Here is a 20293-nt window from a genome sequence, read left to right on the forward strand (position 1 = left end):
TCAAGTGACCAGGAGCAGATCATCATCGAAAAGAGTCCCAGGCAGGGAGAGATCCCAGTTCAGAAAATAAAAAGCAACAGAGATAAAAGGCTCCAAATAGTGAAAGGGCTATGTGAAGTAAACATGAGGGAAGCCCTGGTAATTGAGGGCTCAGAAGAAGTTCTGAAGATCCAAGAAGGCAATGAAGACTGGGACTCTGTGCTGCAGGCTGTTAGGGCAAAGGTACCCCTCCAGAGCAGTAGTCTTCTGCTTGACACAGCCAAACATCTTAAATTGTTTTTGTAAGTTAGTGTCTACTCACAAACCCAGGGAAATGGATTCACGGGAGATGAAATTCAAACACTGTGAAGTGAGCTGTTATTGATTCCATCTGAGTTGGAGTGACCTTTGGAGAGAATTCCAAGGTTAGACCTTTGAAGATGAAGACTGGAATCCCTCGTGAGGCAGTTTCAGAGAGATTGGTTCACTTAATGTTACTGGCATCTGGATGGATTGTTGAGAAATCTGTGAACTTCTGATCTTATATGGTAAAGTTTTTTTTTGTAAAATCTCAGCAGGTCTGATAACATTTGTGGAGAAAGAATAAAGCCAATGTTTCGAGTCTGGATGACCCTTTATCAGAGCAGCTGTGAGTGTGTAGGGAGTGGTGATTGATGCTCTTTTGTTTCATACAGGTTCCTGCTGGATCGAGTTCAAGGCTTACCTTGTTGACTCCAAATGTTGGTTCTATTCTCTCTCCACAAATGCTGTCAGACCTGCTGAGATTTTGCAGCATTTTCTGTTTTTGTTTCAGACTCCAGCATCCACAATATTTTGCTTTTAGCTTAAAGTTTTTTTTTGTGTTTGTTCCAAACCTGTGGAATCTTGTGGCTTTGTTCATTGGGCAAGTATCTTGAGTCTCAAATTTAGTCTACTGTAAACAAACATTACTGGTCCTTAGCCAGACCTTACTACAACTTGGAGGTCTGGTCTTGCATCATAACACACCCTTGCATTAAACAGGAATGCAAATAGTACCGCACCAATGTGACATTTTCAATTGTATGGCCTCTAAGTTTTCCAAATTAATGTTGAATATGGCAGAGGAGTTTTTTGCTGTGCCCAGAGGGATCTATTATTTTGTGAATTGGATTGAGACTGCCCAAACTTGCATGACGTGAAGATGCCGCCGTTAGACTCACCTGATGAAGGAACAGCGTTCCGAAAGCTCGTGATTCCAAATAAACTTGCATAAAGAGGGGATTTTCATTCCTTCAGACTTGCTTTTTTTTTTGTATAACACGCAATCTTGCCATTAAAATATTCTTGAAACCATCAATTTCCCGACACCTTCCACCTGTAAGCACTTCCTCAAAGTAGAGTTTAAGTGTGTAGGGAGTGGTGATTGATGCTCTTTTGTTTCATACAGGTTCCTGTTGGATCGAGTTCAAGGCTTACCTGAAGATCTCATGGCCTCCCGTCTGGTGCCACAGCTGTTAACTCCATTGGTGTTTGCAGAGCCAGTAGCAATTAAAAGTTTCCTTCCTCACCTTCTCAGGCCAAAGAAAGGTATGTTCAGTACATGTGTTCTCAAAGTCTAATGGCATGTATCTTGCAATCTAATATACATCAATTTGAGGACCAGCCTTTATGAACTTCAGAGATATGAGCAGCTTTATTTTTTTAGTTTTAGATGTAATGGCAAGATCATTGTGTCAGCAATACTAAAATCTATCTTATTGTAATCTCTGTATTAGGTTATCCACATGTCCTCTTATGGGGCAATCTAAGTATAGGTTGAGAAGCGGTAGATTTAACACTGAGATGGGGAGGAACTACTTCTCGCAGAGGGTGGTGAATTTGTGGAACTCGCTGTCCCATAGCGTGGTGGAGTCTGAATCATTGAATGGTTTCAAGAAGGAGATGGATATATTTCTAATAAAAAGGGATACGGAGAACAGGTGGGGAGGTGGATTTGAGACCGAAGGGCTGAATTTGTCTACTTCTCCTAATTCCTATGTTCCTATATATGGTTGGGGAATGAGTAGCATTGCATGTTGAAGGACTCGTGTGACATTTCACAAAATGGTTGATTGACATGTGAAAGAGAAACATAGATTAATCTTTTTGGAGTTTGAAACTTCACCCCTCTAGAAAATTGTACTGTTTTCCACCTGTCTTCCGAGGGAAGGGTAGCTGAAGGAACAGGCAGGAATATATACCTTGTACAGGTAAAGCAAGTCTGACAGTGACCCCCATGTCCATGGAATTGGTTTTCCCTAATGGAATATGATTTTGGATGCACTGCCAGAACTCCCCAATTGTAAAAATAAAAGGCACACCATACTTCACCTCCAGCTAAACCATAATCAAAATGCCTCGGTCATCAGCACTCATGCTGTGACCTTTGACTCCACAGAAAATGTTAAAGAAAAGTTTAAAAATATATAATTGAACACTATATTCCAAGTGCGGCCTAACTAAGGTTCTATAAAGCTGCAACATGACTTGCCAATTTTTAAACTCAATACCCCGGCCGATGAAGGCAAGCATGCCGTATGCCTTCTTGACTACCTTCTCCATTGATATCTATCAACCTTAATGAAGTCCTCATTGCCATCCCTAAAGAAGAAAAGATCATCCTTCTGGGGGACTTTAATGCCAGGGTTGGTGGCTACTCCAATCTCTGGAGAGCAACCATTGGGAAAAAGGAGGTGAGAAAATTCCAACGCAGATCGTGACCTCCTGCTGACAGTGTGCTCAGCTTAGCCTCAATATAACAAACACATTTCACCAGAAGGACAAATACAAAACTATATGGAGTATCCAAGATAAAAGCATTGGCACTTCGTGAATTATGTCATTAGTCAAGTCAAAGGGGTGGCACAGTGGTTAGCACTGAACAAAGAAAATTATAGCACTGGAACAGGCCCTTCGGCCCTCCAAGCCTGCACTGACCATGCTGCCTGACTTAACTAAAACCCCTACCCTTCCGGGGACCATATCCCTCTATTCCCATCTCATTCATGTACTTGTCAAGATGCCCCTTAAAAGTCACTACCGCATCCGCTTCCACTACCTCCCCCGGCAACGAGTTCCAGGTACCCACCACTCTCTATGTAAAAAATCTGCGCAAGAGTTTTAACAACACCAGGTTAAAGTCCAACAGGTTTATTTGGTAGCAAATGCCATTAGCTTTTGGAGCGCTGCTCCTTCGTCAGATGGATTGGATCTGCCTCATACATCTCTTTTAAACCTTGCCCCTCGCACCTTAAACCTATGCCCTCTAGTAATTGACTCTTCCACCCTGGGAAAGAGCTTCTGACTATCCACTCTGTCCATGCCTCTCATAACCTTGTAGACTTCTTTCAGATCTCCCCTCAACCTCCGTCGCTCCAGTGAGAACAAACCAAGTTTCTCCAACCTCTCCTCATAGCTAATGCCCTCCATACCAGGCAACATCCTGGTAAATCTTTTTTCTGTACCCTCTCCAAAGCCTTCTGGTAGTGTGGCGACCAGAATTGAACACTATATTCCAAGTGCGGCCTAACTAAGGTTCTATAAAGCTGCAACATAACTTGCCAGTTTTTAAACTCAATACCCCGGCCGATGAAGGCAAGCATGCCATATGCCTCCTTGACTACCTTCTCCACCTGCATTGCCACTTTCAGTGACCTGTGTACCTGTACACCCAGATCCCTTTGCCTATCAATACTCTTAAGGGTTCTGCCATTTACTGTGTATTTCCTATCTGTATTAGACTTTCCAAAATGCATTACCTCACATTTGTCCGGATTAAACTCCCATCTGCTATCTCTCCACCCAAGTCTCCAACTGATCTATATCCTGCTGTATCCTCTGATGGTCCACATCTGCCTCTCAGCGCCAGGAACCCGGGTTCGATTCCAACCTCTGGTGATTGTGTGGAGTTTGCACATTCTCCCCATGTCTATGGGTTTCCTCCGGCTATTCTGGTTTCCTCCCACCATCCAAAGATGTGCAGGTTAGGTGCACTGGCCATGCTAAATTGCCCCAAGATGTGTAGGTTAGGGAGATTCACGGGGTCAATGGGTTACATGGCTAGGGCGGTGAGGTGGGTAAAATGCTCTGTCAGAGAGTGGCTGCAGACTAGATGGGCCGAATGGCTTCCTTCTGCACTGTACGGATTCTAAGAGATGTTTGTATCAACCTGACCCAGGTGGGGGACTGATGTCTGCTGAACAGACTATCAACTTGTTCAGTTGGCGATCAACCTCCACCTAGCACGATGCCGACACAGGACCCAAACGTTCAAGAGAAGATGATCAGTGTTTCAGCCCTAAAGCAGCTTGACTATTGAGAGGAATTCCAACTGCAGCTCATGTCCCATCTGGAAAATCTTGACACGTCCAACTCCATTTCAGAACAGTGGGGTCAAATAAAATCAGCTATTCTTGACTCCTATGCCAGACAAGTAAGTTGAAGCATCATTGTCACCAGCACTAATTCAGTGAAAACTATGCTGAAATATATGATGACCTGGAACAAAAACAAGCAGCCTTCATTGTGTGGCAGAACAACCCAAAGTTGCAAGTCAAGAAGACAGCATTCTAACAGATTGCGGTTGACATCCAAAGACAAATCTGAAAGGTGAAGGACATGTGGTGAGAAGTGAGCCCAAGAGATCCAACAATATGCTGACTATCGGGGAAACCTATAGACCAAGGTCAAATGGGCAGAATCTCCTTTGGCTCAAAGGATGGCATTTCTCCCTTTGAGGATGCCAATACCATCTGAAAAACATTGAAAGGAACGTGTTGAATAATTTCTCAACCCCAAATTCCCAGTGGCACTGATACTCACCAGACTATTCCCAGTCCTCGTAGGATTCCATGGGTGAACCATCATCAATAGGAGTCATCAATAACAAGCAATCGGGTAAGAAACACCAAAACCTGCAAGCCCAATTGTATTCCAGCTCCGGTCTTAAAAACTGCTGGAATTATGCTCACGTCAACATTCCGTGCACTCATCCTACAGAGTTTGGAGGACAACATCACCACCAGCCACCCCCCCCTTCAGGAATGTGACAATTGTAACTACCTGCAAGAAGGGAGATAAATCATGCCACGGGAACTATCAGTGCCCTTGTCCTTCTAGATAGTAGTGGTCATGAGTTTGAAATGCTCTGTTCAAGGAGCCTTGGTAAGTTCCTGCACTACATCTTGTAGGTGGTACACTGTGTGAACACAGCGAACATTGACATCTATCAAAAATAAATGTACTGTTGCGGGAATAATACATTAAATGCTGTAAAATGTTGAGTGCTGCAAAGATACAGATGTGCAACAATTAAGCTGCTTGAATTATATTACTCTAGGCTCACCTGGTGATGATGCATTCAGTTGCCTCCTGTCACCCAATGTCTTTCGTGAACATGTGATCCCGATTCTGTTGAAACTTTATAGTGTGCGAGAGGAGCATGTGCGAATGGTATTATTATCTCACCTGGACACTTATGCAGATCTCTTTCCACTGGAAGACCTACAGGAAATCATTCTTCCACAGGTTGGTGAAAGATTGGAAGTTTTAATTTATAGCACAAGTGAAATGCAAATCAATTGGTTGAGATGATGTCTTGAACTAGTAACTTTTGGATTATCAGTTACACATTTTCCTGTTTATTGATTTAATTCCCTCTGACAAATTTAGTGAATCATTTAAGTTATGTGAGTTACAATCTATGCCTTTTGGCGAAAGCGCCTGCAGTTATTAAATGCCTTTCACTTTCCTCATGAATGATTTAACAGGATTTAATGTTTCATTTGAAAGACATCACTGCTGAAAGTGCAACCTTTCATCAGTACTGCACTGATATGCCAGTACATATGTGCTCAAGTCTCTGGAGTGAACCTGTGACTGCTTGACTTGGGTGAGAGTGTTGGTACTGAGCCAATGCTGATACGCCGGAACAGATATTATCCCATAAACAGATTCCATATGAAATTTTTAATGGTTCATGGAATTCTCATTTGATAGTTTTTTTTAAAAATGCGCTGTTATACCTGAACTCCTCAGATATTTCGTCTATAAATTGAGCAATATTCACACAGAAACTAGGTATGCTTATACACTTCTGTGAATGGGGTTTTTGAGACTGATTGATTGATTTATATTTTTGCATCTTTCTCTTGAGAGCCTGAAGCAACTGAAGGTTCTTTTAATAATTTTGTGACCATAGTCTAAAACTCTTGCGCAAGCTAGATTTGGAACATAGGGTGAGAAGAAAGTTTTGTTCAAATTACTCCCACTTGTCCATTTTTAAAGGTTTTTTTTTAATGGAAATCTATCGCGTCTGGTTTCATTTCTTCCTCGCTGTTCAAGTGATGTCACTGACAGATACGTCCCACAGCAGTTCCATTGATTGCAATGCAAGAAAAAAGATTTGCATTTATACAGTGGTGTTCGTGACTTTGATATCCCAAAGCACTTACCATGGAACCCCCTATGGTGCAGAAAGAGGCCATCTGCCCATCGAGTCTGCACCAACCTTTTGAAAGGGCATCCCACCCAGGCGCTCTCCTCCACCTCATCCCTGTAGCCCTGTGCATTTGCCACGGCTAATCCACCTAACCTACACATCTTTGGACATTAAGGGGTAATTTAGCATTGCCAATCCACCTAATCTACGCATCTTCGGGCTGTGGGAGGAAACCGGAGGAAACCCACGCAGACACGGGGAGAATGTGCAAACTCCACACAGACAGTCACCCAAGACTGGAATCGAACCTGGGTCCCTGGTGTTGTGAGGCAACAGTACTAACAACTGGTTGTACAGTGAAGTGTGGACACTGTTGTAATGTAGGTAGCGAGTTTGTGCACAGTACAGACCCACAAACGGCAATTTGTTAATGACAATATACTGGGTTGAGTTTTGTTGTGAAAATAACAGGAGGCTCTCAGCACTCCTACGTGCAAATCGGACAGCAATTTCTGGTGAGTGCAGAAAAGCAGTTAAATGCAAAATCCAGAATTTGCTGTGCAATATTCACCATGCTTTGTTAGCTGCACAAAAAAGCTCTGGCTGGTTCCCTATTCAAATTTATTGAACACTGAGGTTCCTGTACTGACATCGTAGACATGGACTAAACTCACCATAAAATGTGAAGCCAAGTCATTTAGTCTAAGCATCCTCTTAATGAAACTTGAGTCTCTCTGTGGCACTGAAAGTTAACTTTAATAAGTGTGACAACTCATTCCTTCAAATTTCAATTGATGAGATATATTGTATGAACGTTTCTTCACTTTTTGTTTCTTGTATCTCTCTCATTCCTATCCAATCCTTTTCATTTTGTTTTATCTAGCTGATTTGACATTGAATTTACTGTCCTGACTCTTACTTCCTGATTCCGATCTTTTGCTGCTCATTAATGCTTCCTAATAATAATGGTATTTTATTCAAGAAAAAGTTCACAACCTGAATGCTGAATTGCAGTGTAACTTGCATAGAAAATTCATATCTATAGCCCAAGTAATCAGGCTAAAAGATATACATAAGAACATAAGAAATAGGAGCAGGAGTAGGCCATCTAGCCCCTCGAGCCTGCCCCGCCATTCAATAAGATCATGGCTGATCTGAAGTGAATCAGTTCCACTTACCCGCCTGATCCCCATAACCCTTAATTCCCCTACCGATCAGGAATCCATCTATCCGTGACTTAAACATATTCAACGAGGTAGCCTCCACCACTTCAGTGGGCAGAGAATTCCAGAGATTCACCACCCTCTGAGAGAAGAAGTTCCCCCTCAACTCTGTCCTAAACTGACCCCCCTTTATTTTGAGGCTGTGCCCTCTAGTTCTGGTTTCCTTTCTAAGTGGAAAGAATCTCTCCACTTCTACCCTATCCAGCCCCTTCATTATCTTATATGCCTTTATAAGATCACCCCTCAGCCTTCTAAACTCCAACGAGTACAAACCTAATCTGCTCAATCTCTCCTCATGATCTACACCCCTCATCTCCGGTATCAACCTGGTGAACCTTCTCTGCACTCCCTCCAAGGCCAATATATCCTTTCGCAAGTAAGGGGACCAAAACTGCACACAGTATTCCAGCTGTTGCCTCACCAATGCCTTGTACAGATGCAGCAAGACTTCTCTGCTTTTATATTCTATCCCCCTTGCGATAAATGCCAACATCCCATTTGCCTTCTTGATCACCTGTTGTACTTGCAGACTGAGTTTTTGCGACTCATGCACAAGGACCCCCAGGTCCTTTTGCACAGTAGCATGTTGTAATTTTTTTCCATTTAAATAATAATCCAATTTGCTATTATTTCTTCCAAAGTGAATAACCTCGCATTTGCCAACGTTATATTCCATCTGCCAGATCCTCGCCCACTCATTCAGCCTATTCAAATCTCTCTGCAGACCTTCCGCTTCCTCCACGCAATTCACTTTCCCACTTATCTTCGTGTCATCAGCAAACTTTGTTACCCTATACTCGGTCCCCTCCTCCAGATCATCTATGTAAATAGCAAACAGTTGAGGCCCCAGTACCGATCCCTGCGGCACGCCACTAGTCACCATCTGCCAACCAGAAAAGCACCCATTATTCCAACTCTCTGCTTCCTGTTGGATAGCCAATCCCCGCCAACACCGTGTGCCCCAATCTTCTGCAGCAACCTTTTGTGAGGCACCTTATCAAATGTCTTTTGGAAATCCAAAAACACCACATCTACCGGTTCCCCTCCGTCAAACGCACTAGTCACATCTTCATAAAAATCCAGTAAGTTCGTCAAACACGACTTTCCTCTCATGAATCCATGTTGCGTCTGCTTGATCGAACCATTCTTATCCAGATGGCCTGCTATTTCTTCTTTAATGATGGATTCCAGCATTTTCCCAACTACAGACGTTAAGCTAACTGGCCTGTAGTTAGCATGTAACAGTCATGGAACAAAAATAGACAAATTCAACAGGTTTTAGAGAATTAGTAAATCTCGTTAAGCAGATACATTTGCTTGCCCTGTTCACGCAGGTCCCAGACATCGCATAGAAATAGAAGCATAGAAAGCTACAGTGTAGAAGAAGGCCATTCGGTCCATCAAGTCTGCACCGACCACAATCCCACCGTGGCCTTATCCCCATAACCCCATGCATTTACCCTAGCTGGTTCCCCCAGCAATAATGGACAATTTAGCATGGTCAATCCACCTAACCCGCACATCTTTAGACTGAGAGGGGAAACCCACGTAGACACTGAGAACGTGCAAACTCCACACAGACAGTGACCCAAGCCGGGAATCGAACCGGGTCCCTGGCGCTGTGATGCAGCAGTGCTAACTACTGTGCTGCCCCAAGGACATAGAGGGTGCTGTATTTTGCAGTATGCCTCTGACACCAACTTGCTATATAAAACGCTTACAGAATATCTGGAGCAGGTGAAAGTCTAATGAAGAAATTGGGATGTTGAAAAATACTGCCAGGGCAATGGAGCGAACACCCTTGCTCTTCAGATTTGTCCCCTCGGATCTTTTATACCCAGCTGAGAGGACAGTTGAGGCCTTCATTATATGCTCATTTGAAAGATGACATTTCCAATATAGAATCCCCACAGTGCAGAAGGATGCCTTTGGCCCATCAAGCCTGCACTGATGACAATCCCATCCAGGTCCATTTCCCATAATCCCACTTATTTACCCTGCTAATCCCCCTGACACTAAGGGGCAATTTAGCATGGCTAATCCACCTAACCTGCACATCTTTGGACTGTGGGAGGAAACCAGAGCCACTTAAGTCTAAATTTTGTGCCCCAGTATTTGGAAAGGGACTTGAACGTTGAACCAACAATCTGACTCAAAGGATGAGTACTACGAATGAGCCAAATCTGATGTGGCAGCTGACGATGGCAGTCTTAACTTTGGACAACTTAATTTGTCTGCAGTCATCTGAAATACTACCAGCTGGGAATACAGTTAAATCAAAGCTCATTGTAATATAGTGTAAGTGCTTTGTTTCAGTAAGTGCATCTTCCCTCAACCAAGGCATTTACTTTTAATTTCCATGGAAAATTAATAAACTCGTCTTTTCTTTTTAGGTGTTACTGGGACTAAGAGATACCAGTAACACCCTAGTGTCAGAAACACTCTGCAGCCTAGCAGTTCTGGTGCCACTTCTTGGAGCCAATGTAGTTGTTGGAGGAGAGAGAGCAAAGATCTTCAAACGTACAACGCCCAACTTCAAATCAGCTGAGATCACCCCTGAAGGTAGGTCATAAAGTTGCTGACATTTTCTTTACATTCCATGATAATTCAACCTCAATGTCAGTGTTTTGAAGTTTTAATTTGTAAGAGAATACATGAGAGCATAACAGGAGTTCGAGCCCATTTGGCCCTACAAGCCTGCTCATTCGTCGAGATTCTGCTTAATTTTCCACTTAAACTCCTGCGCTTTCTGCTTTATCCCTTAATTCCTTCATACTCAAAATTCTATCAATTTAGTCTTGGATACACTGAACGATTGAGCACTTGCATCCCTCTTGGACAGAGAATTCCAATAATTCATAGCCTTCTCGCTGAAGAAATTTATCCTCATCTTAATCCGAAATGTCTGACCCCTTATTCTGAAACTGATCCTGACAGCAGCGAAATAGTATTGGAGGAACTTAAAATCCAACTAAATCTGGCATTGCCCAGGATCTATCGACCTTATCCGAGGATTTTTAAAAAGTGAACAGCTTAGACAGTGGATGCCCAGGTTATGATTTTCCAAAATCCTGTGAATTCTAGAAGTCCTTGGGGGATTGGAAGTTATCAAATATAAGAACTATTCAAGAAGTGAGAAAGAAAATAGGGAATTCCAGGCCAGAATATCAGCAAAATTTCTGTCTTGAAGTACAGCCAGTGTAGTCCAGAGCAGAAAATGACATCTTGATGTCAAGAGAAGTCCAGGAATTTGATAACCTTCAGGAAATAAAGATTTAGTCTACTCAATCTCTTCCTTGGACAGTCACTGGTCAATAGATTTTAGCTATTAAAGGAACTGAGGAATATGGAAATGGTGTAGGAAACGTGGAGTCGAGGTAAAAGAATAACTATGACCTTGTCTAATGAACCTGTTGCACTTTGCTGATTATCTCTTGGGCAAGTATGTTCTTCCTTGGGTACGAGACCAAAACAACATACTGTCTCTAGATGTGGCGTCACCAATGCCCTGTATAATTGTAATCCAACTTCTTTACTCTTGTAATTAAATACCCTTGTAAGAAAAAGCAAACATGATTTGTCTTCCCAATTTCTTGCTGTATCTGTATGTTCACTTTCTGTAATTCATGAACAAGGACATCTAGGTCCCTCCAAATGCAGTCTCTCGCCATTCTAAAAATATTTTTCTACCAAAATGTTAAGTTGTTACACACTCAACCAACTTGATGTATCCCTGTGTATCCTTTGTGTCCTTTTCACTGCTTATTATCAAAATGTAAATAGTATTAGTAGACTGTACTGCCCCTCAAGCCTACTTTACCATTCAATACAATTGTGGCTGGCCATCTGAAAAAATCATAGAAATCATAGAAACCCTACAGTACAGAAAGAGGCCATTTGGCTCATCGAGTCTGCACCGAACACAATCCCACCCAGGCCCTACCCCCATATCCCTACATATTTTCCCCGCTAATCCCTCTAATCTACGCATCCCAGGACACTAAGGGGCAATTTTAGCATGGCCAATCAACCTAACCCGCACATCTTTGGACTGTGGGAGGAAACCGGAGCACCCAGAGGAAACCCACGCAGACACGAGGAGAATGTGCAAACTCCACACAGACAGTGACCCAAGCCGGGAATCGAACCTAGGTCCCTGGAGCTGTGAAGCAGCAGTGCTAACCACTGTGCTACCATGCCGCCCATCGCTTCAACTATCTCTTGAATCCTTGATCGTCCAAACATCTGCCTATGTCAGCCTTGAATTTACTGAATGATGGAGCATCCAAATCCTCTGGGGTCTAGAATTTCAAAGATTCACAACTCTTGAGATGAAACAAATTCTCATCTCAGACCTAATTGATTGACTCCTTATTCTCTTGAGCCTTTTTTTAAGAAACGACTTTGCAATCCTTGAACTACAGGAATTCTTGAAAATTGAAACCAATTCATCCACTGCGGTTGGATCTTTTTAAAACCTGAGGATACAGGTCATTGGGCCCAGGCAATTTGTCACTATTTAAGTCACAGTACTCCATTATTATTTCTTTACTTATCTAGCTCTCTTTAAAAATTTGCTTGCTATCGTTAGACCCTTGGTTCCCCATTATTTGTAAAATGCTTTTTTGTTGCCTACAGTAACCTCAATTAAAGTGTTTACTTCAGATTGTATTTGTGTTAAGAGTGCAGTGAATATGGAGTTATGATTTTAGGAGTATACTTCGAGGAATTAAAATTAATAGCAATCTGCATAGATCCATAGAAAATAGGAGTAGGCCATTAGGCCCTTCAAGCCTACTCTTCCATTCAATAAGATCATGGCTGATTATCCAATTCAATAGCCTGAAGCTGCTTACCACGCCCACCCCATATCCTTTGATCCCCTTCACGCAAGAGCTAAATCCACCTCCTGCTTGAAAACATTAAGTTTTGTCCTTAATTGCTTTCTGTGGTAGCAAATTCTGGGTGAAGAAATTTCTCCTCCTCAGTCCTACCCTGCATCCTGGTTCTGGACACCCCCACCATCAGGAACATCTTTCCTGCATCTACCCTGTCTAGTTCTGTTAGAATTTTATAGGTTTCTATTATGTCCCCTCTCATTCTTCTAAACTCCAGCGAATATAATCCTTCCTGACTCAATCTCTCCTTGTGCTACAGTCCCGCCATCCCAGGAATCAGTCTGGTAAACCTTCTCTACACTTCCTCCATAGCAAGAACATCCTTCAGATTAAAGGATACCAAAACTGCACACACTATTCCAGGTGTGGCCTCACCAAGGCCCTGTATAACTGCAGCAAAACATCCCTACTTCCATATTCGAATCCTCTCACTGTGACAGCCAACATACCATTGGCCTGCTGCACCTGCATGTTTACCTTGTATGTAAACGACTGGTGTCCGAGGACACCCAGATTTCGTTGCACATTCCCGTCCCAAAGTTTATAGCCATTTAGATAATGTGTTCCTGTTTTTGCTACCAAAATGGATAACCTCACATTTATCCACATTACACTGCATTTGTCAAGTCACTCAACTTGTCCAATTCACACTGAAGCATCTTTGCATCCTCCTCTCAGCTCACCCACCCACTTTGTGGCCTTCAAATTTGAAGATATTACATTTAGTTTCCTCATCAAAATCATTTTTATTTATATATAATGAATAGCTTGGGTCTTAGCACCGATTCCTGCAGTGTCCCATTAGTCACTGCCTGCCATTCGGAAAAAGACTCATTTATTCCTACTGTTTCCTCCCTGCCAACTAGTTTTCTATCCATCACAATACACTACCCCCAATCCTATATACTTTAATTTTACATGCTAATCTCCTTTGTGGATTTTGTCAAAAGCCTTCTGAAAGTCCAAATAAACCACATCCACTGGCTCCCCTTCGTCAAGTCACATCCTCAAAAAATTCCATTAGATTTATTCCCTTTCGTAAATCCATGCTGACTCTGTCTGATTCTCCCACCATTTACCAAGTGCCCTGCTATAAAATCTTTGATGATGAACTCTAGAATTTTCCTCACTACTGATGTCAGACTGGTCTATAATTCTGTTTTCTTTCTACCCTTTTCAATAGTGGGGTTACATTAGCTACCTCCAATCTATAGGAACTTTTCCAGAATCTCTAGAATCTTGGAAGATGACCACCGATGCATCCACTATTAAGTACTCTGGGATATCTTGTGCTATTATTCTGCTGTTGTAAAGTCACAACAATAGCTAGAGCTCAACTTTGATTTGGAATCTTGCAATTTTTCTTCAGGTTCCCCTGCACATGTCAGCAACAGTCACAGTTCTCTGGCCTTGAACAGTAATTCTTTCAAACTGTTTTCCAAAATCTCTGGGCCAAAGAAGAACCCTATAGATGGGAAGGAGAAAAGGCCAACAAATCTCACTCAAAACCTGCACCCTGCAACATTTCAGATATTGTCAAAAACAGGTAAACCTTTGAAAGGCAGCACCAATTCAGACTATTATGCACTGTATTGAAATTAGGTTTCTCTTGCCTGCAACATATGAAATGCCCAGTTGAGGGTATCTTAATTTGCTGTGTCTTAAATATTTATTTTACATTGACTTGGTAATCACACAATTAAATGGAGGCATTAGAAAATGAAACTTTATTATGTTCTAGCTGCTGCATAAAGGGTTTTTGCCATTAAGATACAAATAATGAAATGCACTTAAGATTTTCATTGGCATAAATGCTGCATGTATCTTTCTAGATGGGTGGCTTATAGGTCGCTGTCTGAAATCTTAGAAAACGCAGTTTCATAAAATATAGGTATATATTTAGTATAATAAAATTAAGGTATACTCACGAAGTGGCTCGGTTGGTTTAAGAAAAAACTTAGGAAAATAGAAATAAGTCTAGAACGTTGGCATAGTAAAAGAAAATAGTGGTTCAATCATTGGTTGAATTATAGGCCTGCGCATGTGTACGTGCTTTTATACATACATATATATCTCTCACACACCCACACACTTGGTCCCCATACTTACCTAATTCATGCATACTTGTCAGTCGATGTGCTTAACTGTTTTGGATGGCTTAATGTGATTTTATTGTCTGATTGATAAAACCTACTTGAACCAATATTTTTGGTGCAGTTAGTAACTTGAGCATTTTCTTTATGAACACAGCCCAATATGAAGCACCAACATCCATAATGTCAATGAATGGTATTCGTGGGAATAGCATTTCTGGTGCTGACAGTACACAGAACACAGTGGTGACCCATGAACCGGCCGAGGATTGGCCAGACTGGAGCAAGTCAGAGGAAAATGAAAGAAATGCAGAAGTTCAGAATGTGCCTAAAAAAGATTGCATCAGTCCAGGAAATCTATCTGAGAACATCACTGTAGATGATGAACCATGGGATGACTTTGAACCTGCAGCAGATGATCATCCTAACACAAAACAAAAACTGCCAATTACACAGCAGATTTCTGTTTTATCCACTACTGGGAGTAAGGCCCAGTCCAAAGGCATGAAACTTTCTTTAGCACTGAAAACTCATTCTGTAACATCATGTGAGAATTGGAGGAATGATAACTGGAACCAGCAGAACTTGTCTGTAACGGAAAGCAAAACAGCAGATTCAATTGGAAAAATGTCCTTCAGGCAGAAAACTTCAGTGCAAAAAAAATCCTTGAACCTTGGGCTGGGGGAGGAGTTCACCATAAGTGTCAAGAAAAGGCCAGAGAGAGATCCTGAACTGGATCTCTTTGCTGATATGATACCAGACATTAAAGTGGCTTCCACAGGCTTGTTGGTGTCAACACACAGAACAGAACCAGCTGATATTGCCAAAGCGACTGAAGTAGCATCAAAATGTACAGAGAAGATGCTGACAATCGGAGATAATTCACAAACTTTAGCACTTGCATCAAAGTTTGCAGCAGCAGACATTGTTGAGGTGAGTTAGAAACTTATCCACTGGCAGTAATTCCTAGTTCTTACTTTGATGCATAACAATAGGATACACTATCCTTGAGTTTTTTTAGGTAGTAAAAATGAATGCTTGCTTTTGTATTCTGTATAATACACATTTCATTTATGCAGAACTCGTGATCAATAGTGCTCCCCCACTGGTATTTAATAGAACTGGGAAATGTTCCCATATTTCTTGAGTATCTTAAACTGTTGGTTATAATGGTCCAAGGCAAGCTTTCAATCTGTAATTTAATAGTTAACAACCAAGGACTGCAAATCTGAGTTAAAAGGTTTTACAATTCCCTGAAGTTTTTAAATAAAGTGAATTCTAGTTAACATTTAAACACAAGCATTCCCACTCCATGAGTAAAGTTAGTTAAATGTGATCTGCATGGATTTAAAACAAAGGTACTGAAGCTCATGGAATACATATCTCTAAACTTCCACTGGCCCGATTGGTTAGTCATGTTAATTTTGTGGACCTGAGCACAATGGGCTTAAAGATAAATTCTAAATCATAACATGAAGAGGTGGCATCTGTAATTTGAGATGCTTGCAGCTTAATAGCAGCAGGATATACATTCCTTGCCAAATTCCTATATTAACTCCCTCTGATAGATTATGAAACATGTCTAGAAAATTGTACAGTTTTTGTAACTCTGTGATATCTACATGATCTATTCTGATTTAAGGGTTTAACAAATTTCATGAGTTGTTTCAGTATTATCTCTTGCTCACCCAATAGCTATTAATACTGCTGTGATTATCCTGTTTAATATTGACACAATTGTTTCAAAAATCTATTATAAAATTAGGGAATTTAGTCATACTGAATATTGTATTTCATAGATGTGTGCTACAGTGTGTTAAGAGAAGCACAATTGTTTTGATTGTGCTTTACTGTATTTCTAAAATGGAAGCAATATCTTCATTTTTGTGTAATCAAGATCACAAAGCATTTTAAGATTCCAAAAACCTCCATGTGTACAATTTCTGCAGCTGTGAAAAACATAGACTTGTACTGATGAACCAGCAATTTATCCTGGACAAAAAGCTAGTCTCATCACCAGGTTCACACTGATACAGACAGTTAGTGAGGAGGGAAGATGATTACAGTGACCTTCCTGTGGGATGGTGGTGATTTCTTATGAGGCAAAAACAAGGACTGCGTTAAAATAAATGCAGGTGATGGGGCATGAAACATCATGGAGATTGTTGCAGCCTCATCTTCCCAGTGCCCTGGTTGGCAAATAATCAATGTCGAGATAGGAACACAGGCCCTGATATTTACAGTGTCTTGCATTTGGAGAAGTAAGAGTAATGGAGGGGAAACCTGGAAGTACAGATTTCTCAGAAATCCTGTGTAAATTTTTTCTGCAGATTTCCTGTTCAACAGCCAGTCTGATGGGACTACCTGTGGTGCAAGGACAAGGTGGGCGGGGAGAGTCAAGTTGTGGGATAGGCAGATAATGGTGGGGGAAATTGTGGATTTGGACACAGGTAAGCTTCTATGGCTGGGGAAAGCATTCCTGTTCCTTGCTGACAAACAGTGCTGTAAAGGCACCGCACTTTGGCATCCAACCCTTCTTGCTCCTTTCACCTGCCAGGTTGCCCAAAGCTGAAGAAACCCAACGAGCACTATTAGAAATTTTTTTTAAAAAGCTTGTTCAAGTGAAGACTTGTAGCCACCTTAAAAGATGTTGCTGACTGACCCAACACCTGAGATTCAGTTGGTTGGTTGCCTCTACCAAAATTGGAAATAGTTGGGTTAAGGTCAACTTTTTAAAAAAGACCCAAATCCACCTTTTTTTGTATTAAAGTTACCTTGATAAAGAGGGAGGTGCTTTGGAAAAACACCCACAGGATACTCCTACTTCCCTCTTTCCAGAGATGCATGACAGTTATCTTGGTAAAGGCTTTATCAAGACTTATGAATATGTAATACTGCTGATGGCAGGAAAGGTAGAAGCACCAGAGCACATCGACAGCAACATTTGTTTCAATGCTGCAGATACAAAATAATTGAGAATTTATTTTACAATCTTTGAGCTTTGCAACAAATATAAAGTGCAAAAATAATGAATGTAGGAAGCACTGCTTCACTGCCCTGCACATTTGATTTCTCAAGTCCTCTGACCTCTATTATAACCCAGGTTCTCTCAGGCAGTGCAAGAGATTGTATTAAGTGGTTATTATAAACATTTACTGAAAGTTTTGTCTTTTTCAGATGGAAACCGAAGGCTGGGAGAATGATCTGAATTGGGAGGACAATAGTTGGTAGAGTAAAAGAAATCGTCCCAAAACAATTTCATAAATGAAGATCAACGTCTTTGATTTAGATGCATGTTCCAAATGCAAACCTCAAAACACCCTGCTCCTAGACTATCCTTTGACTACATCTTTTCAAGACCGGTTTGTTCTGGACATTAATGCTAGCTGGCTGGAATAAAGAATAATAAAGATGGTGGTATTTTAATATATCTATAAATATCTGAAAGAACAACTTTTAAAGAGTATCCACAGAGGGATAAGCTAGGAACTACACAGCACCATCAGCTGTTTTTTCTTGTTCGTGTTTACTGTGATAACAGTCATCTTAGTGATGTTTACTGTACTGAGTACCAGAAATGCTTTATTTAGAAATTGACTTTTTTATAAAGATCTTAAATGTTATCTGGAGGAAAAGTGTACTGGTGGTGGTTCCTCTGTCACTTGCATTTGAATCCATAGGATAAATTCATTGCAAGGTTCTTCAGTGAAATGTTAAGTACTCCAGATTCAGGTGTAAAGATTCAGGATTATTACTATTTATCTGTGTACATTTACACAAAATATAACAAATTTGCTTGTGCTTCAACACAAGTACAACCTGATGCCTATCCCACCCAATACTGGGGTAGAGTGAGACTCCCTGGAGGAGTTAAACTTGTTTAGAAGTCACATTAGGTTTAAACACCTGGCTCATGCTGATCAGCTTTAGTGTTAATGTGAAATTGAAGTCACCATGCAGACATTCAATGGTACACTCACTCTACAAATTTAATGTCAAATGTTTCTGAGACATATTAACTTGGAGCAAAGCCCGACCTTAGTATGGAGTTCCTATCTGTTTAAGTTGGTAAATGTAAGGATTGCAGTCCGGGGTTTGAGTAATAATTGCTTTTCCCCATAAAAACAGCAGTTGGTGTTTTGAGTTGAAACATATACAAGTATCAGCTCTTGTCATGATACAATAGGGATACTCAAAGATGGAGGAAAATGTTGCGTTTAGATCCTTGAGGTGCAGCAAGGCCAAAATGTCCCATCCTGCAAACATCTGCTGTGATGTCCAGCAATTATTTTAGTGTCATGCACATCTAAACACAAAACTCTAACCTTGTAATGACACTATTGAAATCACCAGATCAGTAAAGATTTTAAAATACTTGCTTTAGGCCCATGTAGATGTTTTCATTCAAAGTACCAAATAGAATATTTAAATCAAGGGCTTGATACATTTTGCAATTTTCATAACCGAGTGCTGAAGTATTGATGGAAATTTTAGTGATTATACTTTTTCTTAATTGCAACTATTTATTATTTTGATTTTGGGAACTACACTGAGCAAATAAATAGTTCTAAATGAGTATTTGATTGTATTTCCTGAATATGAATGGTGAACAGACAAATGTATGAATTTGAGTAGAGGAGGAAAAATGTTTTCCCATGGAAACATCTGCTTTTAGTTGCCAAGAGATTTTAAACTTTATAGGTGCATGAGCCAAGCTAGTTTAGTATCTAGCAGCAAGTAAATAAATTCTAATTAAGCATTTAGCTGCATATGAGATAGAGGAATCCACTATGTGGAACGAATAACTCGGTGTTAAAATCTTATTGGAATGGCAGCACAAATTTTAATGGAACAATAAATTAAAACATAGAGGTTCCACTCTGGATTAGACTCTCCCTACTGTCTGGACATCAATTTTGATAGACTTAAACTAGTTCTTACTGCGAATGTGTACATGTTGCAAAATAACTCAAATTCAATAGTGATGAAATCACTTGTGGACAAGATATTTGGTGTAAGAAACAAAGGTTACACTGGTACAGAAGTATTACCTTTGACAGTGGGGGATGAAGCACATTATAGAGTGAAGCTTTGCTTCTAATATCAAGCAATGCTGTGTTTGATGCTGCTATTGGGTGCTTGAGGTTGAATTGCTCTTTGTCTTAGTACTGTTATCACAGAGGACAAAATTAAGATTTTTATCCCTTAGTCTTTCAGCAGATTAGACTTGAAAGAGCTTTGCTTTTACAATTTACTATTCTATGCAGAATTACTGAAAATACACCTTGCTTTCCCAATAAATAGTTCAAACAACAATACCCAATCCTATATGTAAACCCCACAAGTGAAAGGCATGAAACTTGATTTCTACATGGTTTGGTAACTGCAGGATTCAACCAGCCCACCACCAAATATTGAAGACTTGGGACTGAAACTCCACGGATAAATTAATGTGAATACTCCTAAGGTCCCTGCTTTGGTCCATTGATAAACCTCTGTTGAAATACAATTTAAACATCGGTACAATTAAACAATTTTGCAAAAATCAGTTAAAGTTAAAATGAGTGCATTTACAAATTCCAAACTAAGAATTGGATTTGTATTAGTGCAGAACCTGTTTATGCTACAGCAAGCTATGCA

General features: G+C 40.7%; 1 protein-coding gene across 3 annotated transcripts in view; it reads left to right on the plus strand.

Annotated features, from left to right (window-relative positions):
* The window catches only part of scyl3 (SCY1-like, kinase-like 3), a 35870-nt gene extending 16641 nt beyond the window's left edge, over positions 1–19229 (plus strand). For all 3 annotated transcript variants that reach the window (XM_078218386.1, XM_078218387.1, XM_078218388.1), the window contains 6 exons: positions 1409–1548; positions 5339–5526; positions 10056–10224; positions 13930–14106; positions 14811–15586; positions 17831–19229. In XM_078218386.1, the coding sequence (XP_078074512.1) occupies positions 1409–1548; positions 5339–5526; positions 10056–10224; positions 13930–14106; positions 14811–15586; positions 17831–17884 (1504 nt within the window). In that variant the 3' untranslated portion in view covers positions 17885–19229. The remainder of the gene's footprint in view (positions 1–1408; positions 1549–5338; positions 5527–10055; positions 10225–13929; positions 14107–14810; positions 15587–17830) is intronic.
* The last annotated feature ends 1064 nt before the right edge of the window (positions 19230–20293 follow it).

Source organism: Mustelus asterias, chromosome 8, assembly GCF_964213995.1.
Source record: "Mustelus asterias chromosome 8, sMusAst1.hap1.1, whole genome shotgun sequence".
Taxonomy (NCBI): domain Eukaryota; kingdom Metazoa; phylum Chordata; class Chondrichthyes; order Carcharhiniformes; family Triakidae; genus Mustelus; species Mustelus asterias.